The sequence below is a fragment of the Melanostigma gelatinosum genome (genome assembly GCF_949748355.1).
Source record: "Melanostigma gelatinosum genome assembly, chromosome: 8".
Taxonomy (NCBI): domain Eukaryota; kingdom Metazoa; phylum Chordata; class Actinopteri; order Perciformes; family Zoarcidae; genus Melanostigma; species Melanostigma gelatinosum.
The window spans coordinates 21,446,167-21,471,265 of NC_136641.1; the positions used below are offsets into that span (position 1 = coordinate 21,446,167).

The window sequence follows — 25,099 nt, forward strand, 5'->3', positions numbered from 1 at the left end:
ACAGTTACAGAATATCATCTCGCAAAGGAATGCCAGACGTAAAAATGATGGACCTCAGTTCCCGCTTTACTTCGTCTTTCCATATCAACGTCTGTACAAGTTGTAATCCCCAGTCTTGAATCGACGAAATGCAGTGGAATGCATGCAAATACAGTATGCAGTGCAAGTGTCCACATTTAGAAAATTGACTGCACAAATATACAGTATATATGCCTAACATACTGTAGGTCTGACATTTGTGTTCTCGTCTTAATTTGGAGAAAACTTCATATACTTTAAGCCGGTTACCACACACCAAACATCTCGGGGGTCGTGTCCAGCCTGATCCAGGACACTCAGATGGGGACATTGATGTCGGGGGGGCGGGGGGGGGGGGGTATAGATATAAGAAGGCCTGGAAACATTCAAGTTTTCTTCCCATTAAGTGCCACTTCATTTCTTCTCTTTTTTTTGTATTCTGGTGAGAGACATAACAATACTTTTAAAAAATTCCCAAAATCATCATTTGCTGATGATTTTTTTTAAACGACGTAATTTACATCATCATTCAAGTCATTCAATTCTCTCGCCTGTTGTTTTCTAATTATTCTGTCCCGCTTTTCATAATCCATCTCTACTTCACATTTGCTTGTACACTGAAAGAAAATACTACATTTTCAGTTACGGAAATCCACTTAAAGGATACATTTCCATAAGTATACCGTTCAATTTAGCATGATTTTGAGACACCAAGATGAGGCTGCTTTCATATTGACTCAATATTACTGGAACCTATTCTATCATCATTATTTCTCTCATCTTTCTCCTTCCCTCCTCTCCTCTCTGTCTACCTCTCTCTCTCTCTCACACACACACGTACACACAAATGCTATATAAAACACACAAGCAGGAATATGCATTCCTGTACAGTCTGTACAATATGAAATCAAGTCATATTTCAAAATAGTGTCATCTGCTTCACATGTATAGTTTACAAATAAAGGAAAACAGGCATTTTTTTTATGATACAAAGAAACCTGACACGCCCTAAATCAAGTCCAAAAAAATCAAGCATGTTAGGGGCTTCTTGGGGTCACAACAGCTCTTTAAATGTATCCACGGTTATTGAGTGCATTCAATATTCTGCAGTCTCCTTTGAATTACATGAAAAGCCGTCCGGGGTGGTCTATGAATCCATTCAGACCCTTTGAGTTCCTCGATGTGTTTCAGAGTTAGTAACGCTCTGATCAACACTTTATATTCACACTCCGCAGCAAATTTCTTCAAGGATTTCAACCCACTGCGCGTCTGTGGTGGGCCTCAGGTGACACAGAAACTCATTCTCGGTTGAAAGCGCTGGGGCGTGTCCCATTGAAATAAGGCAACATTATTTTAAAATGGCATCTGTCACACTTAGCTTGAGCAGTGATACTTGTGATCTTTCCTACTTAGTTAATCATACAGCACGTCATCAGAAATACAAACCATTAAAGTGTCACCAGGGCTTTTTCTAGGTTCAAACCTCTGCACCTGACACATTTATTCAAACATCAACATTCTTAATAAAATGGCACTGTGCCCGCATTTGTCGGCAACAATTTTTATTTTGTTGTGCAAAACAACAAAACAGACCCTTAACCAAGGTGCATTCGATCACTTCTACTCCCCAAATTCTCCCTTTAAAACTTGAAACATTCTCTTAATTATTAAGCTCATATCTTATCACATAATGCAGTAGGCCTCATCCTGGGGCAGGTGTTGTTTAGTCCTCCAGTAGCTGGGCAGGTGATTTCTCAGCACTTTCCTCAGGTCCTCGTTGAGCAGGAGACAGAAGATGGGGTTGACTCCGGCTTGGGCGAAGCTCATCCACACTGTGATGGAAAGGTACCTGTGAGGGATGGTGCAGGACTTGACGAAGACCCTCCAGAAGCACGCCACGATGTAAGGAGCCCAGAGGACCAGGAAGAGCAGCGTGATGGTGTAGAACATCCTGCCCAGCCTCCTCTCTGACCTCACCTCTTCCATCCCGAGCAGCCGCCGATGTTGATTGTGTAAGTTTTGCCTGATGCCCAACAGAGTGGGTGGCATGGGGCCACGACCGAACCCTGCAATCCAGTTAGCGGCAGCTTGACCTGTGGCCCCAGGACCGTGGAAGGTCCAGTTCTGGCTGATAGCTGGCACTAGCTGGACGGGTTTCATCTTGCGGTGCCGGTACTCAAACAGCAGCAGCTTGGCGTAGAAGCCGTGGGTGGCCAGGACCACCACAGCCAGCATGAGCATGAAGCCCAGGGTGTCGTTTGTCTTCAGGTAGCGGTGTTCAAAAATGCACTGATCCTCATCACGGATGAACTTGTATGTCCCCACATCAAAGACAGGTGGGAACGCCATGGCCACGGCCAGAGTCCACACCATGCAAATGATGGCGGCGCAGGTCCAGATGGTCATGCGCTTGGCGTAGAATCGGTGGTGGGCGATGGCAAGGTAGCGGGTGACGGCCACACAAAACAGCATGAAGGCAGCGTGAAAACAGAACAGCACAGCCATAAAAGCCACAACTTTACAACTCAAGGCGCTGTAAGTCCAGGCCGAGCTGTTGTGGACAGAAACCAGCACAAAGGGGAAGCAGGCGGCGGAGCGAACTGCATCGGCCAGGCACAGGTCCAGGAGAAAGAAGTAGGGAGCCTTGTGAAGTGTCCTGTCTCGTAGGACCAGCAGCGAGACCAAGAGGTTGCCTACAAGGCTGACACAGATGATCAAACCCAAGAAGATCAGCTTAAAGTAGGCAGACACATCTATGGCAGAGATTCCTCCACTGTTGCCGCCGCCGCCGCCGCCGCTGCTGCTGCTGCTGCTTCTTGCCATTCCACTCTGCGAAGCCAGTACAGCCAGCAAACTGCCTGGGCCATCGATGGCAAAGCTCTGGTTAGACATTCTATCACCTTCCACAGGAGCCGGCCTGGTTCGGGCCCTTTTATAAACACTACTGATCCTCCTACAGCCGTCGTCTCCCGCGGCGCTCTCGTCTTTACAAGGAGAGGCCGTAAGGATCTTTTCTACACGACAGACTCATCTTTCCTCTTTGTCCACAACCTCGCCACCTGTGAACAGAGACACGGATTTTGAGGAATGGAAAACAAGATGTCTGACGGTGCTTGTTGGGTCTAAAACAGTCCACTAAACGGAAAACAAGCTCACATTTAACTGCATGGATGTAGAAGTGCTGTGTTGGGCGACACAGTGGAAATCTTTGCCTTCCTGTTCCTCTAAGGCTGGGATCAGATCAGCAGCTCTACAGCATGCCAGCTCCTTGGCTCTCTCAGTAATTACCTTGCCCGTTGCTAAGATACAACAGCTCACATACTTTGTGCAAGTGTGGGTGTTTGAGTGAATGCGTGGGGGTGTACGGGGGGGATGGAGCAGACAGAGTACAGCCAACACTAGGCATGTCCAACAAACAGAGATGTTGTAAATGAGCAAAGAACACGTTATGCTCTCTCTCTGCTGCTGATGTGTGTGTGTGCGTGACAGTCAGTTAAAGAGCACAGGGTGAAATCTGTACCATTCACAGCACAAAACAAATGTGAAAATATAACAGCAGAGCAGGCAGCCATTTTTTTTTTTACCGTAGGCCTACGTGTGTGAATTTGACTCTTAACAGGAGGAAGTTATTATTTTTTGATTGTCATAGCCAGGCCTCAGTGTTTCAGCAAGGAGCCTGCAGTCTGTCTCGTTTAAAGAAGACATGATTAAAAACATGAAAATTCAATTTAAGAAAAACAAATCCAAGATGCAGCCTTGTTTAAAAACTCATTCATAGCCGTAAGGGGATAATAAAACATAGCTGTGCTTGTCTGGGTGGGCCGTGTCTATGTAGGCCAGGAAAGATAATGTGATCTTCTGTAACTGAGGGCTTGTTTTCCCCCCATACATAACAGCCCTCTGCCACCTTGACAAATATCGTTTCACATTATTAGATAGGAAAATGTCAGCTAGGCCTAAAAACACAAGCTGGACTGAAAAACAGATGAACAGGTGTCAAAATCACCTCTGCTGTGTGTGTGTGTGTGTGTGTGTGTGTGTGTGTGTGTGTGTGTGAGAGAGAGAGAGGGAGGGAGACAGAGAGAGGATCACCTACCTTTCATCCCTTCATCTTTTTCGGATATGTTCTTCTCTCACGGCAAAAACAAAAAAAGGATCCCAGTCGCTTTGTTTCACTGTTTGTTTAAATCGAGAGAAAAACACATAATAAAGCCTCATGCTCGTGCTGTGCTCTCGGGCTCAAACAACACCTGTTATTCATAAATCCATCGCGAGGAAATCGAATTGAGCAACACATAATAAACACAAGACGGCAGAGTTTATCGAATTATAATCAACAGCTGATCAAACAATCCAGGGTGAGGATCTCTGCCACATTTAAGAGATTATGCATGAAAAACATCCACCGCCACCCTTTTACAGTCTCACGCGGAGGGATGTGTTCATTTGTGTCTGAATATCATCCGAGAAAAACTGATTTTTTTTTTTTATGTTGCATCGCGTCGAAGATGGATTTCCAGAAGGCTAGAAACAGACGCGATGAAAAAACATATCTTGATCTGTTCACATATATCCAAATGATGTCAGATTTTCAATGCTTATAATAACCCACCCACAAACGTTAGGGGGAAAAAAGCCTCGCGCATCCCCTAAATGAATCGTCTTGGCATGTATATTGGCTAATGGCACCAGAACAATTATTCCACACAGACAACCGCCTCGATTCACCTCTTCCCCCCCATCTTTCAGAAACAAAAAAAAGGCGATGCATTTACCCTGAACTGTTAATATGCAGTCTTTGTTTTGCTGTCCTGCGAAGGTGGACTACATTTTAATAGTCCACAATAAAAAAAAAAGCCTCCGTAACAGAACAAGTACATTTCTGATCACATCCAGCGATGTCACGAGGGGAGTCACGTCGCCGAACGCTGTCGAAATCACGAGTTGAAAAAAGAACAAGAAACGCGGCTTGATGAGGAGAATTATTCCTGAATAATCCCAATTATGGCTGCTTGCAAGCACATTCGCGGAAACCGTCGGTTTTATTCGGAGAGAGAGAGAGAGAGAGAGAGAGAGAGAGAGAGAGAGAGAGAGAGAGAGAGGAGAGAGAGAGAGAGAGAGAGAGAGGGAGAGGGAGGGAGAGAGAGAGAGAGAGAGAGAGAGAGAGAGGGAGGGAGAGGGAGGGACAGAGAGAGAGAGAGAGGGAGGGAGGGAGAGGGAGGGAGGGAGAGAGAGAGAGGGAGGGAGAGAGAGAGAGAGAGAGAGGGAGGGAGAGAGGGAGGGAGGGAGGGAGGGAGAGAGAGAGAGAGAGAGAGGGAGGGAGAGAGAGAGAGAGAGAGGGAGGGAGGGAGAGAGAGGGAGGGAGAGAGAGAGAGAGAGAGAGAGAGAGAGAGAGAGGGAGAGAGAGGGAGAGAGAGAGAGAGAGAGAGAGCAGTACGCTATTGTGAGCAATTTGAAAGTGATGTTGTATTCTAACCGTCTCTCCGGCATCATGTAGGCGATGACGGCGTCATGCTTTGTCACGCAGCGAGGAGCTCCAGCTGTAAACAGCTGTCTTTCATCGGCCTCCTGCTGCCCTTGGTGACAGACTGGAGCCGAAATGACACAGACAGGCCTGGCAGGGCAGCAGCAAGGAATCCCGGGTCCTCTGGAAGAAATGTAGGGCCTCCCTTGGTTGTTTTTTTTTCAAGATTATTTATCTGATATAGAACTGGAGGAATGAGTGGTGTGACATGAAACAAAGGTCCCAAGACTGGAATCGAACCCGGTACATTGCAGTAATGTGCCACTCAGGCAATAATAAAACACACATTTCCAGGGGGGCCCTTACAACACCAAAACCATAGTTCCACACAAAATGCATTGTTTTTGTGGAGCAATATGCTCTGAGTTTCGTATTGAGCACCTTTAAGTAAGTAACTGAAATATCTCAACAACTATGGATTGAAATGGCAGTTTTTGAATTGCAAAACTCATAATCTTACTGGCTGATTCACCCTCAAACTGTACTGTGAAATGCCCAGTGGTTACTGCGGTATACTTCTGTGTAATTTAGGGGGGCATTTTGCCTTCATTTGTTACCTGAGGGATGCAACTTCAGCCCCCGAGGGGGAAGCATAAATGCCCTACAACCTGATTTGATTGACAAGATGGCTTGTGTGATAAGCAGCAGGACTACATTTAGTTTTGGTTTAAAAAACAAATGTTTTTAAGTCAGAAAATTAACTTCAGAACGTGATGATTTTGCAGGCTTTTGAAATGGAGTAAACAGAACAAAGTTTGGACTAAAACTTATCTAAACAGTCAAATTTGGGCAAAATTATGGCTGTGATGGATCAGATGAAGCCGCTAAACATCAATGGACCACGGGTGCTAATCCCTCTGATGACATGTTGAATATTATTGTTTGAAATAGCTCCATTTGAGCAAACTAAACTCTCCCTCAGTGATATCACATGGAATGGAAAGAGGAAAAGTAAGAGTGAGACAGACGACACCCCTTAAACTGCTGCTTCACTCACAGAACCTCTTTTGAATTCACTGCCTAACGAGACTTTCAGTGGTGTGTTGCTTAAAAAGTCATTAATTATTTCAAAGTGAATGTCTGTGGTTGAATTCACACCGATTATCCTCCTTGGGTCAGTCTGCTTAAATTTTTAATACATTTCACACTCAGGCTGTGTGACCATCACACAAATGAATCACTCCCACCCTTTTCCCCGCACAAGTCTATGAAGTGCTCTGATTAATAATTTAGTTTTAAAGCCAAATACATAATCCACATAATCCAAAGGACGCCCGACATCCAAGGACATTTGTGGTTTTGAAGTTAATAAAGTTAATACGAGACACAGAAGATTGATTTAGCAGGAAAAGACTGAGTCGTTTTCATGACTCAGTCTTAAAGGCTCCCAAGATCGAAAAATAAAGATGACATCAGCCTTCTAATCAGAAATAGTCGGTGACATCACATTGCGTAGCATCTGAGGTTTCTTGAGAACTGTCGGCTTTAAAACACTGATCATCGCTTACAATGGCCAGCGTGCTCGGTGCTCTATGACACCATGACCTCAGTGCAATGCGTGACCTTTGGCCGCTATCTGCGGCTCATGTTGCCGTCTGTGTATATTTGTACTTCAAGCGAAGCGGAGTGCGCTCTGGAGACGGGGATGGAAAAAAGAAAAAAAAAGGCTCCGATGTTATTTCTGTGATGTGTCAGTCTCGCTGCACTGCAGTCATTACTGTGCATGGAACCGTCATGCGCACCTTAACTTTGGCAGAGCGGAAGAAAAGACAAAGGCATAAACAAAGACACGGTAGAGGCTACAGGACCACGTTTAATGGCGATACACCGCAAAAAAAAACTGTCAACACTTCAAACACTCAGTGCTTCAGTCTGTCAAAGTAGTGCGATAACGGTTTGTGTTGTGCAACAACAACAACAATATGGGTTTCCTAGCAAGAATCAACAGGAAGACTTATCAAATGAAATGTGCGCGGCTGAGGAATGAATATGTCACATTGGACAGTTTTCCACTTTTGTCCCTCAGGCAGCATCCATTTCAAACGTACAGTATGTTAACCATAGGTTGTTTATATTTTAGGCATTCAGGCAAAAATACTTTGCATTTGTAAACAAAATTCCATCCCAAGTTTCTTTAGTGCCCCACTACGTAAAGTTTTTTGTCTTTCATTAATTGAAGACAACGCATGGAATTCACAAAAGTTAAATTCATGGCAGTGGGGTTGGACAACAGCCGACACTGAAAACAACAATGAATAGTGTATTATACTGATTGAATGAATCAGAATATAACACCACGTACACGATCAACAGGACAAGAACAAAGTAATCACAGATCACAAAACATATACTGTGTTTTAGTGTTGGAGTGATCACAATGCTGTTGTAGAAATGGGGTAATAACTGACTACTGTTCTATTACCTAGCACGCATTTCACATAAAAATATCTGTAGTATTTGTGTAATCACTTTGTCCTTGCATGGGAACACTCGTAAATTGTACCCTTTCATTTGATCAAAACATGTACCAATCTATAAACTCACACAGTGACACACAACTTCAACAGGAGACTCGTGTTTGTTTTTTTTACACTTGTTGGCTTATTTTGGAATCATGAAAAGGCACTTCACTTGAAAGCAGATGAGAATGAACTTTTTGTGGCGTAATCAAAAACGGTGCAAGACCAAAAGTAGTCCGATGATGAAGAGGGCACTGGGTTCCTGCAACACCACCGAGAGGGAGACGACTGCACTCAGAAAGACGACGGATGGCATCAGATTCCTGTTTGCGTCACGCTCAGACTGGATCTCAGAACCCTCCGACAACGTGTTCGGTGGATTCTCGAATAACAACAATGTGTCGGGGGAAATCTGGGGAGCATCTTTCTTCTCTTCCCAGGCTGAGGAAGACTGGAGCGCTACGCTTTGCCCCACGTTCTCTGAGAGTTCCGGTGGTGGTGGAGTTTCACCTTCTTCTCCCAGAGACGCCGCGCTCTCCGCCACGGGGGACAAAAGCTCAGCCGTACTGCCTTCGTCATTTGCTGCAGACCCGGTGGAGCCTTCTGATAATCCCGCAACAAGTTCGCTCAATCCCACTGCGACCTCGCGCTCAAAGCCTCGAGTCACAGTGGGAGAAGCGACGCACTCAGCGGGCAGCTCAAGACGAGGCTGGATGACTGGGCTGTCGGTCGAGCCGTCCTCTCCTGTTGTTGGCCACAGATTTGTCTCTGTGGTAGGAAGATGAACGCACGAGGCCTCAGAGGGAGGGATTTCCTCTCCGCCCGCCTGGGAGCTGTCTGATCTCGGCATTGACTCGTGCTGCAAAGAGGGAGTTGAAGCCGGCAGCAGTGCACAGGGACTACCGTCTACGGGCACCTCTGACGTTTGGTTGCCTAATTCACAGTGGAGTCTGGGTAAAGGCTGTGACTTATTTGGCTGGACCGATTCACTGACACAGAGTACAAAGGATGAATTAGTTTGAAGTGTGGTTCCGGAAGACATGTAAGGGAATTGTTCACCTGGGGATACAGTGCGAGCGGACAGTGTGCCATCAACAGATGGAGGCTCTTGGTTGGGTGGGACACTGGGACCAGATGGGTGAACCGCAATCTGTTAAAGTACAACAGCGAGACGACAGTGACTGTTAGGAGAGTATATAGACAAAGGAAAAGCATTTTACTGCATACTGATGCTTTTCTTTGAAATGGATCCCATGCAGACAATGTAATTGTGAGGAAACGCAAACAAAACAGGCACAGTATGATGGGATTGACTTACGCACAACAGAAAATATTGGCAAGAATCTACATTTGAATGCTTAGACTTCCCTTGTCGTGAGTACAAACGGTGTAAAGAGATAGTCCAAAGACAGTTTCCTTTAAGTGAAGTCGTTTAAGCACAAGGGAGAAGAAAATGAGCTCAATGCCCAGAAGACCAAGTGCAAGACGAAGAGACATAAAACAAAACAGTAGGGCTAAGATAGTGCATGCGTATAGAGGAATATGTTCAGGCTTAATATATTATTCTCATGTTTCCAGATGAAGATCCAGCTTGACCCTGTATCACCTTCTGAGGGGAAAAACACTACAGAAGTGGAAAAGTGTGATGTTTGCCAGGTGTGTCTGCAACAACCACTGCTGAGATATCTTATTGAAGGAATACAAACCGCCTGGAGCGATGAGACGCGCGTTTCACTCACACGTCTCACGCAACAGATATGCTGTCGTTTGAATCTGTAAGAAATTTGAGCAAAGAACTGTGTTCAGTAGATATAATAAAAGTGTTTAATAATTCATAATTAAGAATTCATAATTCGTCATAATCATAGGTGTTTTGGAAATGCATAATTAAGATAAGCATAGAGTGTTTTAGGATAAGCAGCTAGAAGTAGAATTTGAGACATGAAGCTTTTGCCAAAGTAGCAGAAGTTTAACATTTATACTGAAGGATTATCGTAGAAGGGATTAAGCAATAACTGACAGTCTTTGAATGTGTTAGGAGCTCAGGGAAAGAGAGTCATGAAGACAGGCGTTTACAGAAGTGCACAGGGAAGTTAGCTAATAGAAGTTGCGATAGACGGAAGGGGAGGAGTTGCGAACGGATATGAGGGCGGGAGATAGAAAGAGTTTTTCTGCCTCTTTCTAGCGTGTGGTTGCCTGGGACGGCTGCGTCCTGGGACCAGAGGTAGTTTTTTCCAATGTGGGTTAATATTGTAATATTTCTTCAGAGTAATTTACTCCATTGTGTAACTGTAATCGTACTTTCATCAGTGGGATTAAATTCCTGTTAATTGGAAACCAGTTTTGGTAGATTTATTGTTGCAGCGTGTCGACTGTACAAAGCAGCCGGTGCTCTGGCCTCCTCGCTGTGGAACACACTCAAACTTCCACAAACCTGTGCAGGACTCGGCTGTTAATTAGTTAGTCATTTGCTAAATTATAGCTAGTTAGTCATTTGCCAAGCAGTAGTGAACACATTATTGTTTCCAGGACGATGGGACACCATTAGCCTCGACCTCTGTTTTAACAACCACTGTTTTGGCTCACCGGCCAAGGGGACTGGGAAATGAAAAAAATCCACCGGCCAAGCATATTTTTTTTTTTACCATCCAAAATATTGAATTGCCTTTTTTGTGTTACATATACATTTGTTTCAGGATATTTCATTGAGATAATAAGCTATGTTGAATACAAACTTAGAGAAGAGGCAAGAGCTAAATCCTAAGCAAATGATCACGGGCGATATCTATTTAAAAAAAAAAAAACTTGCGTCCCCTACCGGTGGGTTAAGAGTAGTGATGAGTCAGCAGTCAATGGCGGTTTAATATGTTTTTTAAAAGTGTGAATCGCTGCAACCACTAGAGGTCCTTGAGCATAGTCATAAATAAGCACACAAAATATTAGGCTGATGGGTCCAGTAGTATGTGAGATTAGCCGTGGACAGACATTCAGATATGCTCACACACACACAATCTCCTGGCAGAGGTAATTACAATACAATACTGAGTTAAATATACATGTATGATTTTGTGTGCTGACATTTTTGTTCTTGGAATTTTATGTTTCATATATTTACATGATAAACTTTGTCTGAAGAGGGCACTTTGTGTAAATCTCAGAGAGAAATCTATTAAAAAAGTGATTTTACAGCACCACGAATTGAGTGAAAAGCTAAAGGAAACCAAACTTTTGCGCACAAGTGAACCATTAAATAAGCGGATCCTGGTAATTACACTGACAATAATTTAACTTGAGAATGAATTTGTCAGGAATGATGAAGTCTGAATGTTTAACCCCTGAAAAAGATTCTTAAAATATACTGGATGATGTATGTATGGATTACTGATTGGAAGGAGCTGATGTTCAGCAATTGAACTGGTTCATCTTTAATTTGAATGCTCTACCAAAAGGGAAAGAACATGCATGTGAATACTGATGTAAAACAAACATAATGAGTACATGCCTAACAGATATACGTGTAATATCAGTAAAACAATATAACCAGATCACATGTTAATACTCTGTCAGCAGGTGGAATCTGCTTTTACTGACTGAGGTAGTTAAATCAGTGTTATGCCGACCGTCTGTATCTTCCTTTTCTTCTGAAAAACAAATTTCTTCCAGTCTGATATGCTTTATATGTATGGAACACATCCAAAATAAACTTTTGTTTTCCCAAAATGCTAATGTCAGCCCCCAGGTAATCCTGGTTTTAAGCAGCTCAACAGTTCTCTTTTCCACTATGTTGAGCAACAATAAACTAATTTACTCACATGTGGCAATTCTACATTTAAGGAAAATGTGCCTTTTTGCCAAGAGTTAGATGACGATATTAATACCACTTCCATGTCTGTGCATTAAATATGAAGCTGCAGCCAAGAGGCGGTTAGCTTAGCTTAGCATAAAGACTGAAAGAGGAGACTCCGTGAAGTTAAAGTGGCGATCTCGATGAATAAACGTCTGTTTCATCACTATCCAGCGTCGGATGAGGCACACTGTATCGATATAATGTGCTTACTTTTCTCCTTTGGCTGGAGTCAAGCTAGCCGTTTCTCCTGCTTTCAGTCTTTATGCTAAGCTAACCTTCTCCTCCAACTTCATAAGGGCAGATATGAGCGTGGTATTCATCATCTCATCTAACTCTCTGCAATGAAGCGAATAAGTGTATTTCCCAACATGTTAAACTATTCTTTTAAAAAAACAACAGGGCTGCGTGTGGCCTGAAATTAATTTCAGTAACATTTCAATGCAAATGATACAAACACCTTGACAACAGCACATCTTCAGTCATAATCAAAAATAGTGTAGACATATAGACATGCTTACTCATGGTGTGAATGAATGAAAAACCCGAAGGTGCAAAAACCTGAACCGCATGCGTCATGATATGAATACAATAAGAAGGACAGATAGCATACAGTACTCGTGCTACAGCGGTGAGAAGCGAGACATTACCTAAGTTGCTGCTGAAGCTTCAATGAGCTGTGAACAATATAAACAACCAAGCCAGTGATGATGAGCTTTAAAAGTTGACCAGAAATGTTTCTTACGTTTCATTAGACTAAAGGGATAACGCACTTAACCTGCTCACCTGTTAATCGGGAATGTGTCAACAACTGCATTCAATTCAAGATCATTTTTCGGCTTTTTTTTTTTTTTTACACTTACCGCTATGTCAATCTCCGGCTGTACGATGGTTGGGCAGACGCATGTAGGTCTGACAAGTCCGGTCCTGGAGGTCTGTGCTTCTTCTGCTGATGTAAAATAGATAATTACGCCGTGAGAGCCTGATTAGTTCCATTAAAGGGTCACTCACCAGACAAAAGCATGCGCGTCATGCCTTCTGTGCCTCAGATCGGATCTAGTGTTTGAGACTTAAATCTTTTCACAGAAAAGCTCGATCACATACTGACCATTTCCAGTATGAGGCAGGGGAATTATACCGAAAGACGTTATACTGAGTGGCACTATGGGAAATGTATGATTGAGCATTTTGAATCCCCAACTTCATGGATGGGCAATACTGGCAAAGTAGCCTACCACTTCAAGTAGAGTGATCACTTCTACATCCTATGAAATGCAACAATTAATTTAATTGTCCATTATGTTAATGTTCAATCATTTATGTCTCAGCTGTCTCAGATAACGAATTGACATGTCAAAGGTGATTTTGGACGACAGCATTCACGCTGTACCTTCGTCCTCTTCCTGCTTGTCCTCTGAATCTAAATCATCATTCATACTGAAAGAAAAGAGAAATTTGAGTCATAAAACAATATATATATAACATTAAAAAACAAGACTAAATTCAAAAAGTACATCCTTATAATGTCATCATGACTTTACACACAGATCTAGGGCCTAGAACATGAGGCCTAATAATAATAATTATGCATTAGAGTCGACGATTAGAGTCGTTGATGCAGTCGGTGAGACCTTTGAAATAAACCAAGACAACGGCTTTGCAGCCAAATCCTCCACACGATTACTCAGACAGTTTTGTATTGACGACTCGTCTTTGGCTATAAAAGCAGCATCTGAATCAGCCGACAAATGCAGTGAGCGTGTCTGCGACGAAAGAACACCAATTTAGGCCCCGAAATTGAAAATAGCATTTAACATATAAAGAAGGCCCATTCTAAATGGTGGAAGAAGGAGGTCAGGCGCCATCGTCTACACCTGTTACAGATAATTAGGCTTAATATTTGCTGATGCAGTGTGGCTGGTAATGTGCCGAGTTAGCCATTTTCATTTAATATGGCTAAGTATCTCTTTGCACTGTGTTGTATGTTTTGCACAGTTCTGCTTCTGAACTGCTGCACCGGCTGAGCGGCCCAAACGTGATTAGACATCTCGTTAGAGTGTTCGTTTAAATAGACGGCAAGGTGGGAAATTACTGAGTGAGGTATTGTGGACTGAGGGGTCATTGAAAAGTGCAAGCACAATATAAGTCAGTATATATATATCATACATCATACTTCTATATTGGAGTTAATGTGTGAAATATAATTATATTGACATTGGGCTAAATGCCTTTCTTCTAACACCCATGACGTGATTTCATATATACTGAAATCAGATCCTAAATATTGACAAATTGATGGGAGATTTGAAACAATTCAGCCATGATTCATTTTAAAAATAATCTGCAAACTCACAGCGCAGAAATGTTTCCGATAAGAAGGTGCTCCTGTTGAAAGAGGGGGTGTTGCAACATCGCCAAAAGTCCTTTAAAGGATGCCAAATGAACTAAAGGTCAAGAAGTGTGACGAGCATGTGACAGCAGCTGGAAGAGCTGTTCATACTCCTTGTGCTTATTGCTCGTCCACTTTTATGTCAGTTAAGTAGATTTAAAATCGGATATGGACCTGACAAAGATATTGGCGTAAACCTCATATGCAGTCATCAAATGTGAAGCTCTGCGCATCCTGTAAACACGTTTTCAAGCTCTATTGTAGCAAACGCGGCATCCTCAACGACAATTACAACAGCAAGAGAATGTCCTTTTTGGAAAAAAATGAATTTCTAAAAGAAGACCTCAAACGTTTTTACCATTTTAAGGTTACATGCGAGGTGTCAGGTTGACATGCAGCTTTGTAGGCACATGTCTGGTCCAAACCAAAAACGTCAGACCCCTAGTGTGACCTGAGCCTGATGTCGTTCTAAGAGAAAACAGGGTTTGTTGCGATTGTGTGCGCAGCTGTGTGATAAAAGACTGATTTAGATACAGGTTACAACATTAGTTTGCCTGAGCGCTACTCGATCTGGAGGTTGTGGCCCCGGTTGCACCGCAAAAATCAGCAGCAAGTTGATGCGAAAAAAAGACCGAGTCAAAACTCGTAATCGCTGAGTCATCGACGCAGAAAAACAGCATCCTCCCTTTTGGTCTCAGTAATCACTATCAGCTACATTAATCTGTATTTACCTGAGGGGAATACACCTCGGTTAAATATCTAAACCAAACTGAACCTACTAATTCATATCACCTGCAAGTGTCTAGACTTGTCCCATCCCGTAGTAACCTTTTGGCCCACTGGCTGCCTTGTTGATGCGTTCAAATCTAATTACCAGTGAACTTCAAAGCACCTAATGAATCCATGATGGTTGCTACGGTGGGGATGCCGGCAGGGTTTCTTCTCCCCAAACTCCCCCATTTCCCGATTGGTGACTCATTCATCTCAACCCATCTGACCCCTACTACATCAGTGCACCCCCTGTTTGCTTCTTTCATGGGTCCTTTTATTTCCCTGCTGTCCTCGGTCTCTGTCTCTGTACGTATGGTGAGATTCATCACACAATTTCATGTTGATGTAACAATAAAAGGCATTTCATTCTTCCCCTCAGGGATTAGCTGATTCAAGTGATGTCAATAAAGACGAGGTGGTTTGAGTGCAAACTACTTACGGGAAGGAAGCCAATCTGTTGCAATGAAATCGCTCCTCTCCCCTATGACTCTGATAGAAAAGGTCAAAGGTACATTTAAGGGGGCCGGGAAGCGTCAGGCCTGAAATCGACACCTGCCCTTTTGCCTATTTTGATCGCCCTCAGACACCACTGGGTGATTGGCATTCTGAAGGGGGTGTGTGCACTCTTTTCCAAAACTCTTTCTATCTCTCACTGCAGCTACGAACAAACTTAACTCGGTAGCTTTGACACTCACCCTTGTGCTCTCATTATGCAACCGACTGTGTAACTGTGTTCATCAAGATTCAGCACGTCTTACGCCGCTGAATGCAGTCGCCAGGCAGAACTCCTGAATAAAGCTGAATGCTCATTTCAGCAACAAAACCCTCAGGGAATTAGTAGGCAACTGCAGCTGTTGCACAACCCCAACTGCTCTTGTGACTCATCTCTTTATAATTTGACGGCTAATATGGAACCCATGCCAAAGTTAGGGCTATTTATTAGATACCAGGCTCTGAAAGTATTGTCGTTCAGAAATGATTGTGACTTTGAACGTCTTCATTTTTACCTTCAAACAAATTGAGGTTTTACCAATTATGATAAATAGTGAGCAGATCAATCTGTGGATGTCAATGGTCAAGGGAATCTCTTGACAGTTGCCAAAATATTGCACAAATGGTCTGTTAAATATGCATCCGTCGGTCTGACAAATGAAAGCATGCCGTGTGACAGGAGGAAGCTTACCTGTAAGCCTTTGGAGGTCTCAGGATGCCTCTGACCTGCTGCAAGTCGTTGTTAGTCTGAGCCGAGTCGTCTTCGTAGGACAGGAGCAGAGTGACCACATAATTCATAGAGGAGTTATTGGCCCAGTAATCGCCATCAGAGGTTTCATAGCGGACAACAAACTCAATGCGAGAGCCGTGTGTGGTGTAAGGTGGTGCAAAAGTCAGCTTGAAGGAGAATTGATCAGTGCTGCCATCATGAGATCCCTGGACATACTCTGCTGGGTGGTCAAAGTAAGTAGCCCAGTGGTCCATGGTGGACCTGATATAAACTGCCTTGTGGAAGGAGATGTTCAGGACCCGTATCACCCCACAGAAGGCCAGTGGCTCATCCCTGGCTGGAGACATCTGCTCAACCGCCACTTTATTCAAATGCACCGCTTGCAGCAGGGCACTGGCGGTGGGTGCGTGAAACTCTGGCTGCACATGATAGCTCGGTTCTCGCAGGGGCTTTCGATACTTTGCCTCCTCTTCATCCCACCTTGCGCTCTCCTCTTCATCGTCCGATTCGAAGGCAACAAATTCCTTCACGTCCACCAGATCCCCACCTGTTGTGTCGGCGAAAAACACTCTTTTCCCGGCGGGCAGCGCCAAATGGATCCGCATGTACTCGGCGGTCTCATCGTAGATCGAGTGGCCTCGCTTTCTGGGCACCGGGGAGGATCTCGGGATGAGGCGGACGTCCTCGGTGTTGTCGTCTTCATCATCATCATCATCATCCTCATCATCAATATAGTCGCCGTCGTCCAAGTGTCTGTCTGACGCGTCGGCTGATCTGTCGCTTTTAATCGTGGTGAACAGGCCCTCTTGACTTGGTATGGATAAAAAAGACATATTTGCAGAAGTGTACAGTCATGGAAGCTGCGCGCTGAAGAAAGTATTATCGCGTCTCCAGAAACAAAAATAAAAAATACACTACCAGCAGTGCCGAGTGTAGATCCTGCTCGATCGCTGCGTTACGACCTCTGTAGTCAACGTGTGGCGTTAAATGTCACCCATGGAAACATGTCTTTACTGCCAGCCCTTGTGATAGTGTATCCCCTGGTTTACATGACTTTATGCATCGCAGTTTGGCTGCTGTCGCGGAAGGAGCTGCCTCTAATTTTAGCACTGGGCTCTCCGTGCCCCAACTGTGTCTTTTAAAGTGGTATAATCCTGCGACTCCCCCTTGTTCTGTTTGGTTTGGGCTGGCTGAACGCCCACTACTGGAAATTGGATGTTAAAGTGATCTCAAGCCAAATGACCTTCTCATATCCAGTCTATGGGTATGGCACATTTTAAAACTGATGTATAGACACCATCAGTATATATTAAAACTTCTGCAAACACCATCAGGTGGAAATTATAATTGCAGAATGGAATTTCTATTTCATCACCTTAGACTCTCATGGGTAAAGTCCCTAAAGGAAATTAAATAACAAACACAGTAATTTCAACCAATATTGTATGAATATGTATGTGTTACAAAATAAAAGACCGAGCTGTATAAACCTGATTAGGAGGCTACAGTTGAGTGCGTCCACTTCTGGCAATAAGCACATTATCTAAATCATCACACAGACGAGTGTTTACGGTCTGTCGCCTCCATTGAAAGCCAATTGTTTACATTTTGGGCTTGTCATTTCAGGGTATTGAACCATAAATGTGATTAATTAAAATGTGCCACATTTTTATAACGTCTGCAAATATAATCTCACAGATAGGACGTTGTAAAATATGATAAAGTAATATGATACACAGTGTGTTTGTATGGATTCCGGTAAATGTATAAATGATGTTTTACATCCACTGACGTTAGGATTATCTCTGCTGCACTAACTCGCTGCGCAGTTATACCGCTGCTGCATGTATTCTCATCTAAACACACCCTTGTTTGTGATTGGTGGAGAGGTTTTAGCGCGGCGCGTCGTAGCCAATCAGAGGATTGTTTTTCTGTCACGTCGGTGCACGGATAGCAAGCTAACGGATATTGCAAACATAAACTAATATAAAGAACACGGGTTCTTTCTAAAGGCGGTTTTTAGCAGAGAACGGTTTTGCTATTTGGACCGAGTCTTTCTTGTTGGACTTTTATTCGTGATATGTGGTGCGGCCATCGCTGTGAGGACACACGACTTGGGTAACGTTAGCTAACTAACGTTAGCAATAGCCTGCTAATTTCTTGAACGTTCCGCAAGGCCGCAGAGAAATACAAGAGCTGCTTCCTGTTCTCGCTCCTTTGAGGATGTAGGTTACATCACGATCCGAGTTACGAAATTGCAAGCAGCCAGATCACTGGTGTAATCGATTGCATCTAAGTTTTGTTTTAGTTGTGCTTGCGGGCTACCTAGCTTGTTAGCTATTTGGCTAGCTAGCCAGCATGAGTGAATTGACGGGCTGCAAACAGTCCGCTGACTCTGCATCGAGGAAACGGTGTGCATCATCCGACCACGATGAAGGCAGCACGATCCCCAGCAAGTCCACAAAATTAGCCGACGAAGCGGGGGTCACTTCGGAAAGTTGCAGAAACAGTGAAGCCGAGAGTAAAGAAATAGCGGGGAGCGAGGGCCAATCAAAAGATAGTGAGGGAAAACCAGCTGCCGTGCAAGCGGATCAGGGTTCAGACAGCACGGAGGGCACCAGTGCACTGCCTGTTAACAACTCCAATGTTGATGGTCACGATGCCAGCAACACAGAGAAGCCACAGTCCTCGGATGCACGTGGATCTGCCGACGCAAAGGAAGGTACTGCGAAGACAGCAGGGACAAAGCGGCGTCCCTCGGCGTCCCTGGACCAGACCGACTCAGCAGCCATCGCAGCTGCCGAAGCACTTGCCAGTCTCACTGAAGGAGACGGGGAAGACAGTCAAGAGACTCCTTGTTCATCCGAAAAGGCGAAACAGGTGAAACAGGGGAGCAAGTTCAAACAACGTGGGAGCCACCACTCCTCAAGAACGGGCTCTAAAACGCAGGCAGCTGCTGCCGACAGCTCCACATCTGTGCACAGCACTGACAGAGAAGATGCAGATGAGGTGCCAGAAGCAGATGATGGTGATGAATCTATATCTGGATCTTCCTCCACTCCAAGCTCTTCTTTCCCTTCAGACAATGAGGACAATGATGATGGGGAGTGTGCCATTGTGTCGGTCAAGATGGCCCCAGAGATGAGACAGTCGGTGGCTCTCCTGGCGCAGGTTCAGATGAGACTGGAAGCTCTTGAGAAGAAAAGCGCCCGACTTCACCAACGGCTGGAGCTGAAGATCAGTCGTCAGCGGCGTCCACATCTGGATCAGCGCAGCTCCATCACAAAAACTATCCCTGGCTTCTGGGTGACAGCTGTATCCTTCAAATGAAACATGGCCCTCTTTTTCCCATTCCTGTTTTGTGTTTTGAGTAATTTAAATAAACACATGTTGTTTTTCTTAACTTCAATGTGCCAGCTGTTGAACCATCCTCATCTCTCGGCTCACATTGACGAGACCGATGAAGACGCTCTTAGTTACATGACTGATCTTGAGGTAGGAAGTGTCTGTGTGTGTTCTCACAATGTTTGGATCTTTTATGTGCCGAGTAGCGAAATTTTGACATTTCCTGATGTCTTTTAGATCGAGTCCTTCAAGAACAATAAACTGGGCTACAGGATCCGCTTCCACTTCAGACGAAACCCGTATTTCCAGAACAACATCATCATGAAGGAGCTTCACCTCGGGATGGGAGGTAAAAATAAATAACCGTGGCGATTAAGTAAAGGCATAGCACTGGAACTCTAACTAAGAAACTCCAGTTCACACTGGGTTTCTTATGTCAACTTAAGTCTTGTTTCTCAGCTAGACTGTGTGGAACATTTACAGATTAGCTTGTTCCACTTTACTTGGCCTACTTTAAGTTGCAGCTTTGAAATATGTTTCAAACTCTGGTTATAGGTCTCATCGCTGCACATTGTGCAATGTGGTTGGTTGGTCTGTACGTGGTATGTGCAGGATGCAGCATTGGTATATTTCAATGCACAAAGCCATTTTAGGCAGGTTACCTATGTAAATACCGACAACCTTAGGTTTAATATTAGCTTGTCTTTAAGGTGCCACGTGTGTGGACTGAGACTTGGAAAAAACAGTGTATTTTATTATGTCCATCATCTCGGAATGATCTGAAGGCCTCATCTCATCCAGTTGTAAACAAAAGTTATCAGAAGTTGTAACCACAAACTATTGCAACAATGCGTAACAATTCTGTCATGTCTATGTGCATCATACACTTTATGCATCTATTTAACCACATCTACTGATGGTTTTTTCTTTTTTCCCCACTTTGTTTTGGTTTTATTGTTTGTATAAAAAGAATGTGCATTCGACATTTAGCTACGCTGCCTTCTAAATCTCCCAAAAAATAAAAATGGCTGACATACATAATGAATCCACAGTGTTTGTTAGACTAAAAAAAACTGCAAATGCAGGTTAAACATTAAGTTTTGTCCAGGGTACATTGAGTCATAGGTTTGAATAAAAAGAACAACTCATTCCTGGGAACAACTGCTAAAAGGTACTGAGAGTGACGAGGACATAGCCAGAAAAGACAAACTTCAACAAGCCCAGGGTGACCAAATACTGCAGTAGTTAATGCTACAATAAACTGTGACGTTGTTGCAATTGTTCATTTGTTGTCTGTTTGTAGATACGGATGGACACACTATTTAATTATTAATATTTAATAAACTTAGCATGGCAGGGCTGTTGCATCACATTCTGCACATTAGCAAATGTTGTGCCATTGGAAGATTTTTATCAAACAAATTCTTCACGCTTCAGGGATGTTTAGATTTTCACCTCTCAGGCCGACTGAGCGTTCTCTGCTAGTACATCATATCTAAAGTTCAGTATTGCTCATGTTTTCAGGCTACCTAAAAATCGACATGGCCATTAAATTCTGTCTCTGATCCTGGCTGCTGGTGTTTTAGGATCTCCCATGTCCTTCTCCAACCCCATCCTGTGGCAGCGAGGACAGAACCTGACGGCCCACAGCGAACCCAGGAAGTCGTCGCGTGGGGTCTACCAGACCTTTTTCAGCTGGTTCAGTGACCACAGCAACCCAGGGCAAGATGATGTAGCACAGGTACAGCTGACTGCACCCTCATACTGACACAGGCTGATGATTGTAGCACACACACATCGGCTCTGGTGACCTGGTGATTCCTTTATCAGTGTTACGATGATGCCTTTGTAACATTTTATCTCACTAGACAACCATTCATTGCAATCATGTGCCACATATGTGCTGGAAGTTTCAATGGTTTAACAAAGTGTAATTTCTTCGATGCACACATTCACATTTTTGACGAAAGAAATATGTGTTTTTTTTAAGCAACACTACAATGATACTTCTTCCATGTGTACATTTGCTACATGATACTCAAACCTTTCTCTCAAATTAGCAGGACTGTGTATGGTGTGTGTGTGTGTGTGTGTGTGTGCACATATGTCCAAACATATTCAATATAGATGACCCCTGTGCTGTTGTTTAGATCCTTAAGGACGACCTGTACAGAGACCCTCTGAGATACTACCTTACTCCACTGTGGGAACCGAGGGAGAACGGCAGGTAAGACAAAGAGATTCTCATACGTGTAAACGGTGTAATGTGCAGTCGGTGGCCAAACCGCTTATTAAGCTATAAATTCTCGAAATATTCTCAGCCCCAGGTCCTTCAAATTATAGTTCATGTGTAAACTCCAACAGTTTCCTGCCTACACCCCCCCCCTTCCCCCCGCTGGTGAGACCAGGTGGGATGCATACCGAAACAATGAGGGTGTCTACTGTTAACATGAATGTGTGTGTGATTTATGTTTTTTTATTTTATTTTCTCCAGTGGTGGCAGCAGTGGGGCCAGGGCAGCTGACAACGGTAAGGGAGATGAGTGTGTGGTGATCTCCGACTCCGACGATGAGCCCGGTGAGGAAGCTGGTGAGGCGGAACAAGGCCGCAGTAAGAAGAAGGAGGAAGAGGAGGACGATGAAGAAGAAGAAGAGGAGGAGGAAGAAGAAGTAGAAGAAGATGACGACGAGGAGGAGGAGTATGACGACGAGGAGGAGGAGGAGGAGCAGGAGGAGAAGAAGCAGCAGCAGCTGCCGCAGCAGCAGCTGAGCGGACCAAGCGCTGGTCAGTGCTAATGTAAACTTTAAAAGACCGCTCAAACCCTACTGGTCCACACGGCTGGTTTGGGTACAAAAAAATTATATATATACATTTTTTATTTTTTTTAGCTTAGTTCAGCATATTTTAAGAATAAAGGTAGCTGTTGTAAAATGATTTCGTTTGAAATCCACCGTGTTTGCTGTCGAGGCCAAGGGCTAGTTAGCGTCAGGTTGACTGGCTTGTGGTGCAGCTGTAATGTCACTGTCTGGGTAATGCAGGCCAAACTAAATAGACAGGAAATATCTCCTCCTCAGATGAGAGTCCAGAGGAGGAGGAGGAGGAGGATGGTGGAGAAATTGTGATTGACGGTAAGACTACTATCACAACAAACAATCAGTGGGGGTGGTTGGAAACCTGTGGGATTGACTCCTCAATCTTTGTTGATTATGCTGCTTTTCATTTTACAACTTGACTGTGCCATGCGTTAACGCTAAATCAGTTTGGACCGTGATAATCATGTTTCATATCAGCAAGGGTCGTTTGAAACTGTAACCGTCTCACTTCTGTCCTGTAGGCTCTGATGACAGTGAGCAGGAGGACGACGAGGCCTGAGAGGACGCGATGAAGAGGTTCATGTCAATGAAGAAGGCAAGTCATCGAGGGACCAGAGACCAGGAAGATGAAGAGGATGCCGAGGTTGATGAACAGTACCAGAGCAAAGTCATTTTTATGCACAGAATATCAGTTTTTGTTGTTTTTATACCTAAAATACATAAGAGCATTTAAAATCAGGGTTAACTGTAATAATAAAGCCACGGCAGCATGGTTTCCCCTCTATTTTATACAGTCACCGTCATGTTTTTTTCTAAACAGGTTCTGAGGCATATTATGCCAGTATAGTTCTTCTATTTAACAAGGAGCATCATGCAACAGCCTGCACACACGTAGCCGACATCTTGATTGCCACTTCTTTGTCGGCATTACATTTTGCATTTGCAAAATCTTCAAGCGAGCAATGCGGAGGCCTTCAGTGGCGTTGTTTAGTGGTCATTTCAAGGCAAAGGTTTGGCTGTGTTTAGAATTGACGTGACGAGCTAAATTGATACTAATGGCAGTACTTCTTAGATGCACCGAGTACTGAACCAAAATTAGTTCTCAGGGATGATCATGATTTTATTGAAAGAACCGTAACTGATTTCAGACATTTACACTCTGGGTATTGTTGGCTGTGCATAAGGAAACGTGTACTCTACTGTAGTAAATAGGATCCAATATAGTTTTTAATATGCTGCCTGTGTTTCTCCTTCATCTCTATGTTCAGCCGTGTTTCACACCAAACCTCCACCCCGTTAACAACCTGTAAACCATCGATGAAGTTTAAAATCATGATGTAGTTTGACCAGCGTTTCTGTTGTTTCCTACATTTTGTAACACTCCTACAATAAATATCTGGCTTTTGTGTCATTGTTTTCCCCTTTAGAATTTAACTTGATTTGAGTTTCCTTCTTCAAACATTTCAGATTTGTTTTCATGTAATGTGTTTTACGATTTGTGTTATCTTCTTTTTAAAAAGATGGTATTTATTACGTTGTTTTTCTACACAGCCACATCATGGCATGCCTGTGAGCATGAAGTGTAAGACCGTGCGATTACATTACTTACAAGGCTTTTAATGTGCACAGTGTCAGTAAATGTCGATGACTTCACAGCAACATTATGGGGTGCACTGTTAAAAAAAAAAACTCGTATTTGTATTTGCTTACATTTCTTAGCAATGACCTGTAAATATTTCAGCATTGTCTTTTGGATAAGACGAGTACACGTGTTTAATCCATGGATCGAAAGTTTTTTCATAAACATGATCAGAAAGTTATATTTTGTGTGCTGTGTTTTATAGAACACTGTAGTTTAAAGATACCTGATTGTTGCTTTGGTTTATTTTGTTTGCTTGAAGATAAATGTCCACCTTTTGACTCAGACCTAATAAAATAGGCAGTTGTTTCACCTTGCCGTCTCGGACTACACTTCTGCATTCTTTGCACAATGAGCTTGTTTTTCTTCTGCTGCATAACAGAACCACACGATGGCAGTGTAGTTCAGAATATATCACATCTCATGCTGGACTGTAGGTGTTTATTTTGGTTACGAATGAAAACGGTATATCGTTTAGTACTTTAATTGCCAGTATTAATGCTTTCACATGTGCTTAAATGAGAAAATAATTAAATACTGCATATACACAACTGTCTCAAATCCTTGGAACTGCTACAAAGAAATCACACGTGTGGAAATTATTCACTAAACGTCACCTCTTTCATATGCTTGGCTGCAACATGTTCTTGGAGAAAAGAATCGAGTAAACCCCAGCGAGATACAGCTGTTCTTTGATGTAGTCCAGCTTTGATATGACAGCAGTGTGTGATAGCTGACATTTCGAGTGTAGCACTGCAAATAGCCCCCGGCAAGACATTTTTGGACAGGCCCAGACAAAGGAGCAGCAGCGGTGTTGCAATGGTACACTTAAACCCTTGATTCCACTTTTAATGCACAGCTATAAATATTCCACGAGCAAAAACCCGTCGTGCTGTAGGCCCAGCAGCACCCAGGGTATGCGGTCTCAGATGGGCATATACTATTAATACTGATGATGGAAACACGTTATACCCCGTGTAATGATCCCATGTGAAACGCACTGTTTGTCTCTTTGAAGCAGCTTTATCCAGCCCACCACGCAGCACAACATGTTTATGACTATGAATTAATAATA

At 43.5% G+C, this 25,099-nt stretch overlaps 3 protein-coding genes across 8 annotated transcripts; 1 reads left to right on the plus strand and 2 right to left on the minus strand.

The window, feature by feature from the left end:
- Nucleotides 1-26: 26 nt before the first annotated feature.
- On the minus strand, nucleotides 27-4,818 carry LOC306781382 (putative G-protein coupled receptor 173). Of its 2 annotated transcripts, XM_079274218.1 has the most exons (3): nucleotides 4,794-4,818; nucleotides 4,115-4,193; nucleotides 27-3,077 (listed from the first exon to the last, which is right to left on the minus strand). In XM_079274218.1, the coding sequence occupies exon 3, from the start codon at nucleotides 2,908-2,910 to the stop codon at nucleotides 1,702-1,704; it is 1,209 nt and encodes a 402-aa protein (XP_079130344.1). In that variant the 5' UTR covers nucleotides 2,911-3,077; nucleotides 4,115-4,193; nucleotides 4,794-4,818; the 3' UTR covers nucleotides 27-1,701. The 2 variants fall into 2 exon arrangements, with proteins under 2 accessions (XP_079130344.1, XP_079130343.1); XM_079274217.1 differs by lacking the exon at nucleotides 4,794-4,818 and having other exon boundaries at nucleotides 4,115-4,235.
- Nucleotides 4,819-7,337: 2,519 nt separating this feature from the next.
- Nucleotides 7,338-17,323, minus strand: LOC306781019 (protein phosphatase 1 regulatory subunit 3A). 4 transcript variants are annotated; one of them, XM_079273642.1, is made up of 5 exons: nucleotides 16,189-17,323; nucleotides 13,236-13,282; nucleotides 12,709-12,791; nucleotides 12,496-12,522; nucleotides 9,012-9,151 (listed from the first exon to the last, which is right to left on the minus strand). In XM_079273642.1, exons 1-4 carry the CDS (start codon nucleotides 17,058-17,060, stop codon nucleotides 12,496-12,498), a joined length of 1,029 nt encoding a protein of 342 aa, XP_079129768.1. In that variant the 5' UTR covers nucleotides 17,061-17,323; the 3' UTR covers nucleotides 9,012-9,151. The 4 variants fall into 4 exon arrangements, with proteins under 4 accessions (XP_079129766.1, XP_079129765.1, XP_079129768.1 ...); XM_079273641.1 differs by having other exon boundaries at nucleotides 12,709-12,794; XM_079273640.1 differs by lacking the exon at nucleotides 12,496-12,522 and having other exon boundaries at nucleotides 7,338-9,151.
- An 855-nt stretch (nucleotides 17,324-18,178) lies between these two features.
- tspy (testis specific protein Y-linked) lies at nucleotides 18,179-24,346 on the plus strand. Of its 2 annotated transcripts, XM_079274345.1 has the most exons (8): nucleotides 18,179-19,542; nucleotides 19,645-19,722; nucleotides 19,810-19,921; nucleotides 21,159-21,313; nucleotides 21,723-21,799; nucleotides 22,067-22,356; nucleotides 22,647-22,700; nucleotides 22,907-24,346. In XM_079274345.1, exons 1-8 carry the CDS (start codon nucleotides 18,586-18,588, stop codon nucleotides 22,942-22,944), a joined length of 1,761 nt encoding a protein of 586 aa, XP_079130471.1. In that variant the 5' UTR covers nucleotides 18,179-18,585; the 3' UTR covers nucleotides 22,945-24,346. The 2 variants fall into 2 exon arrangements, with proteins under 2 accessions (XP_079130471.1, XP_079130472.1); XM_079274346.1 differs by lacking the exon at nucleotides 22,647-22,700.
- The last annotated feature ends 753 nt before the right edge of the window (nucleotides 24,347-25,099 follow it).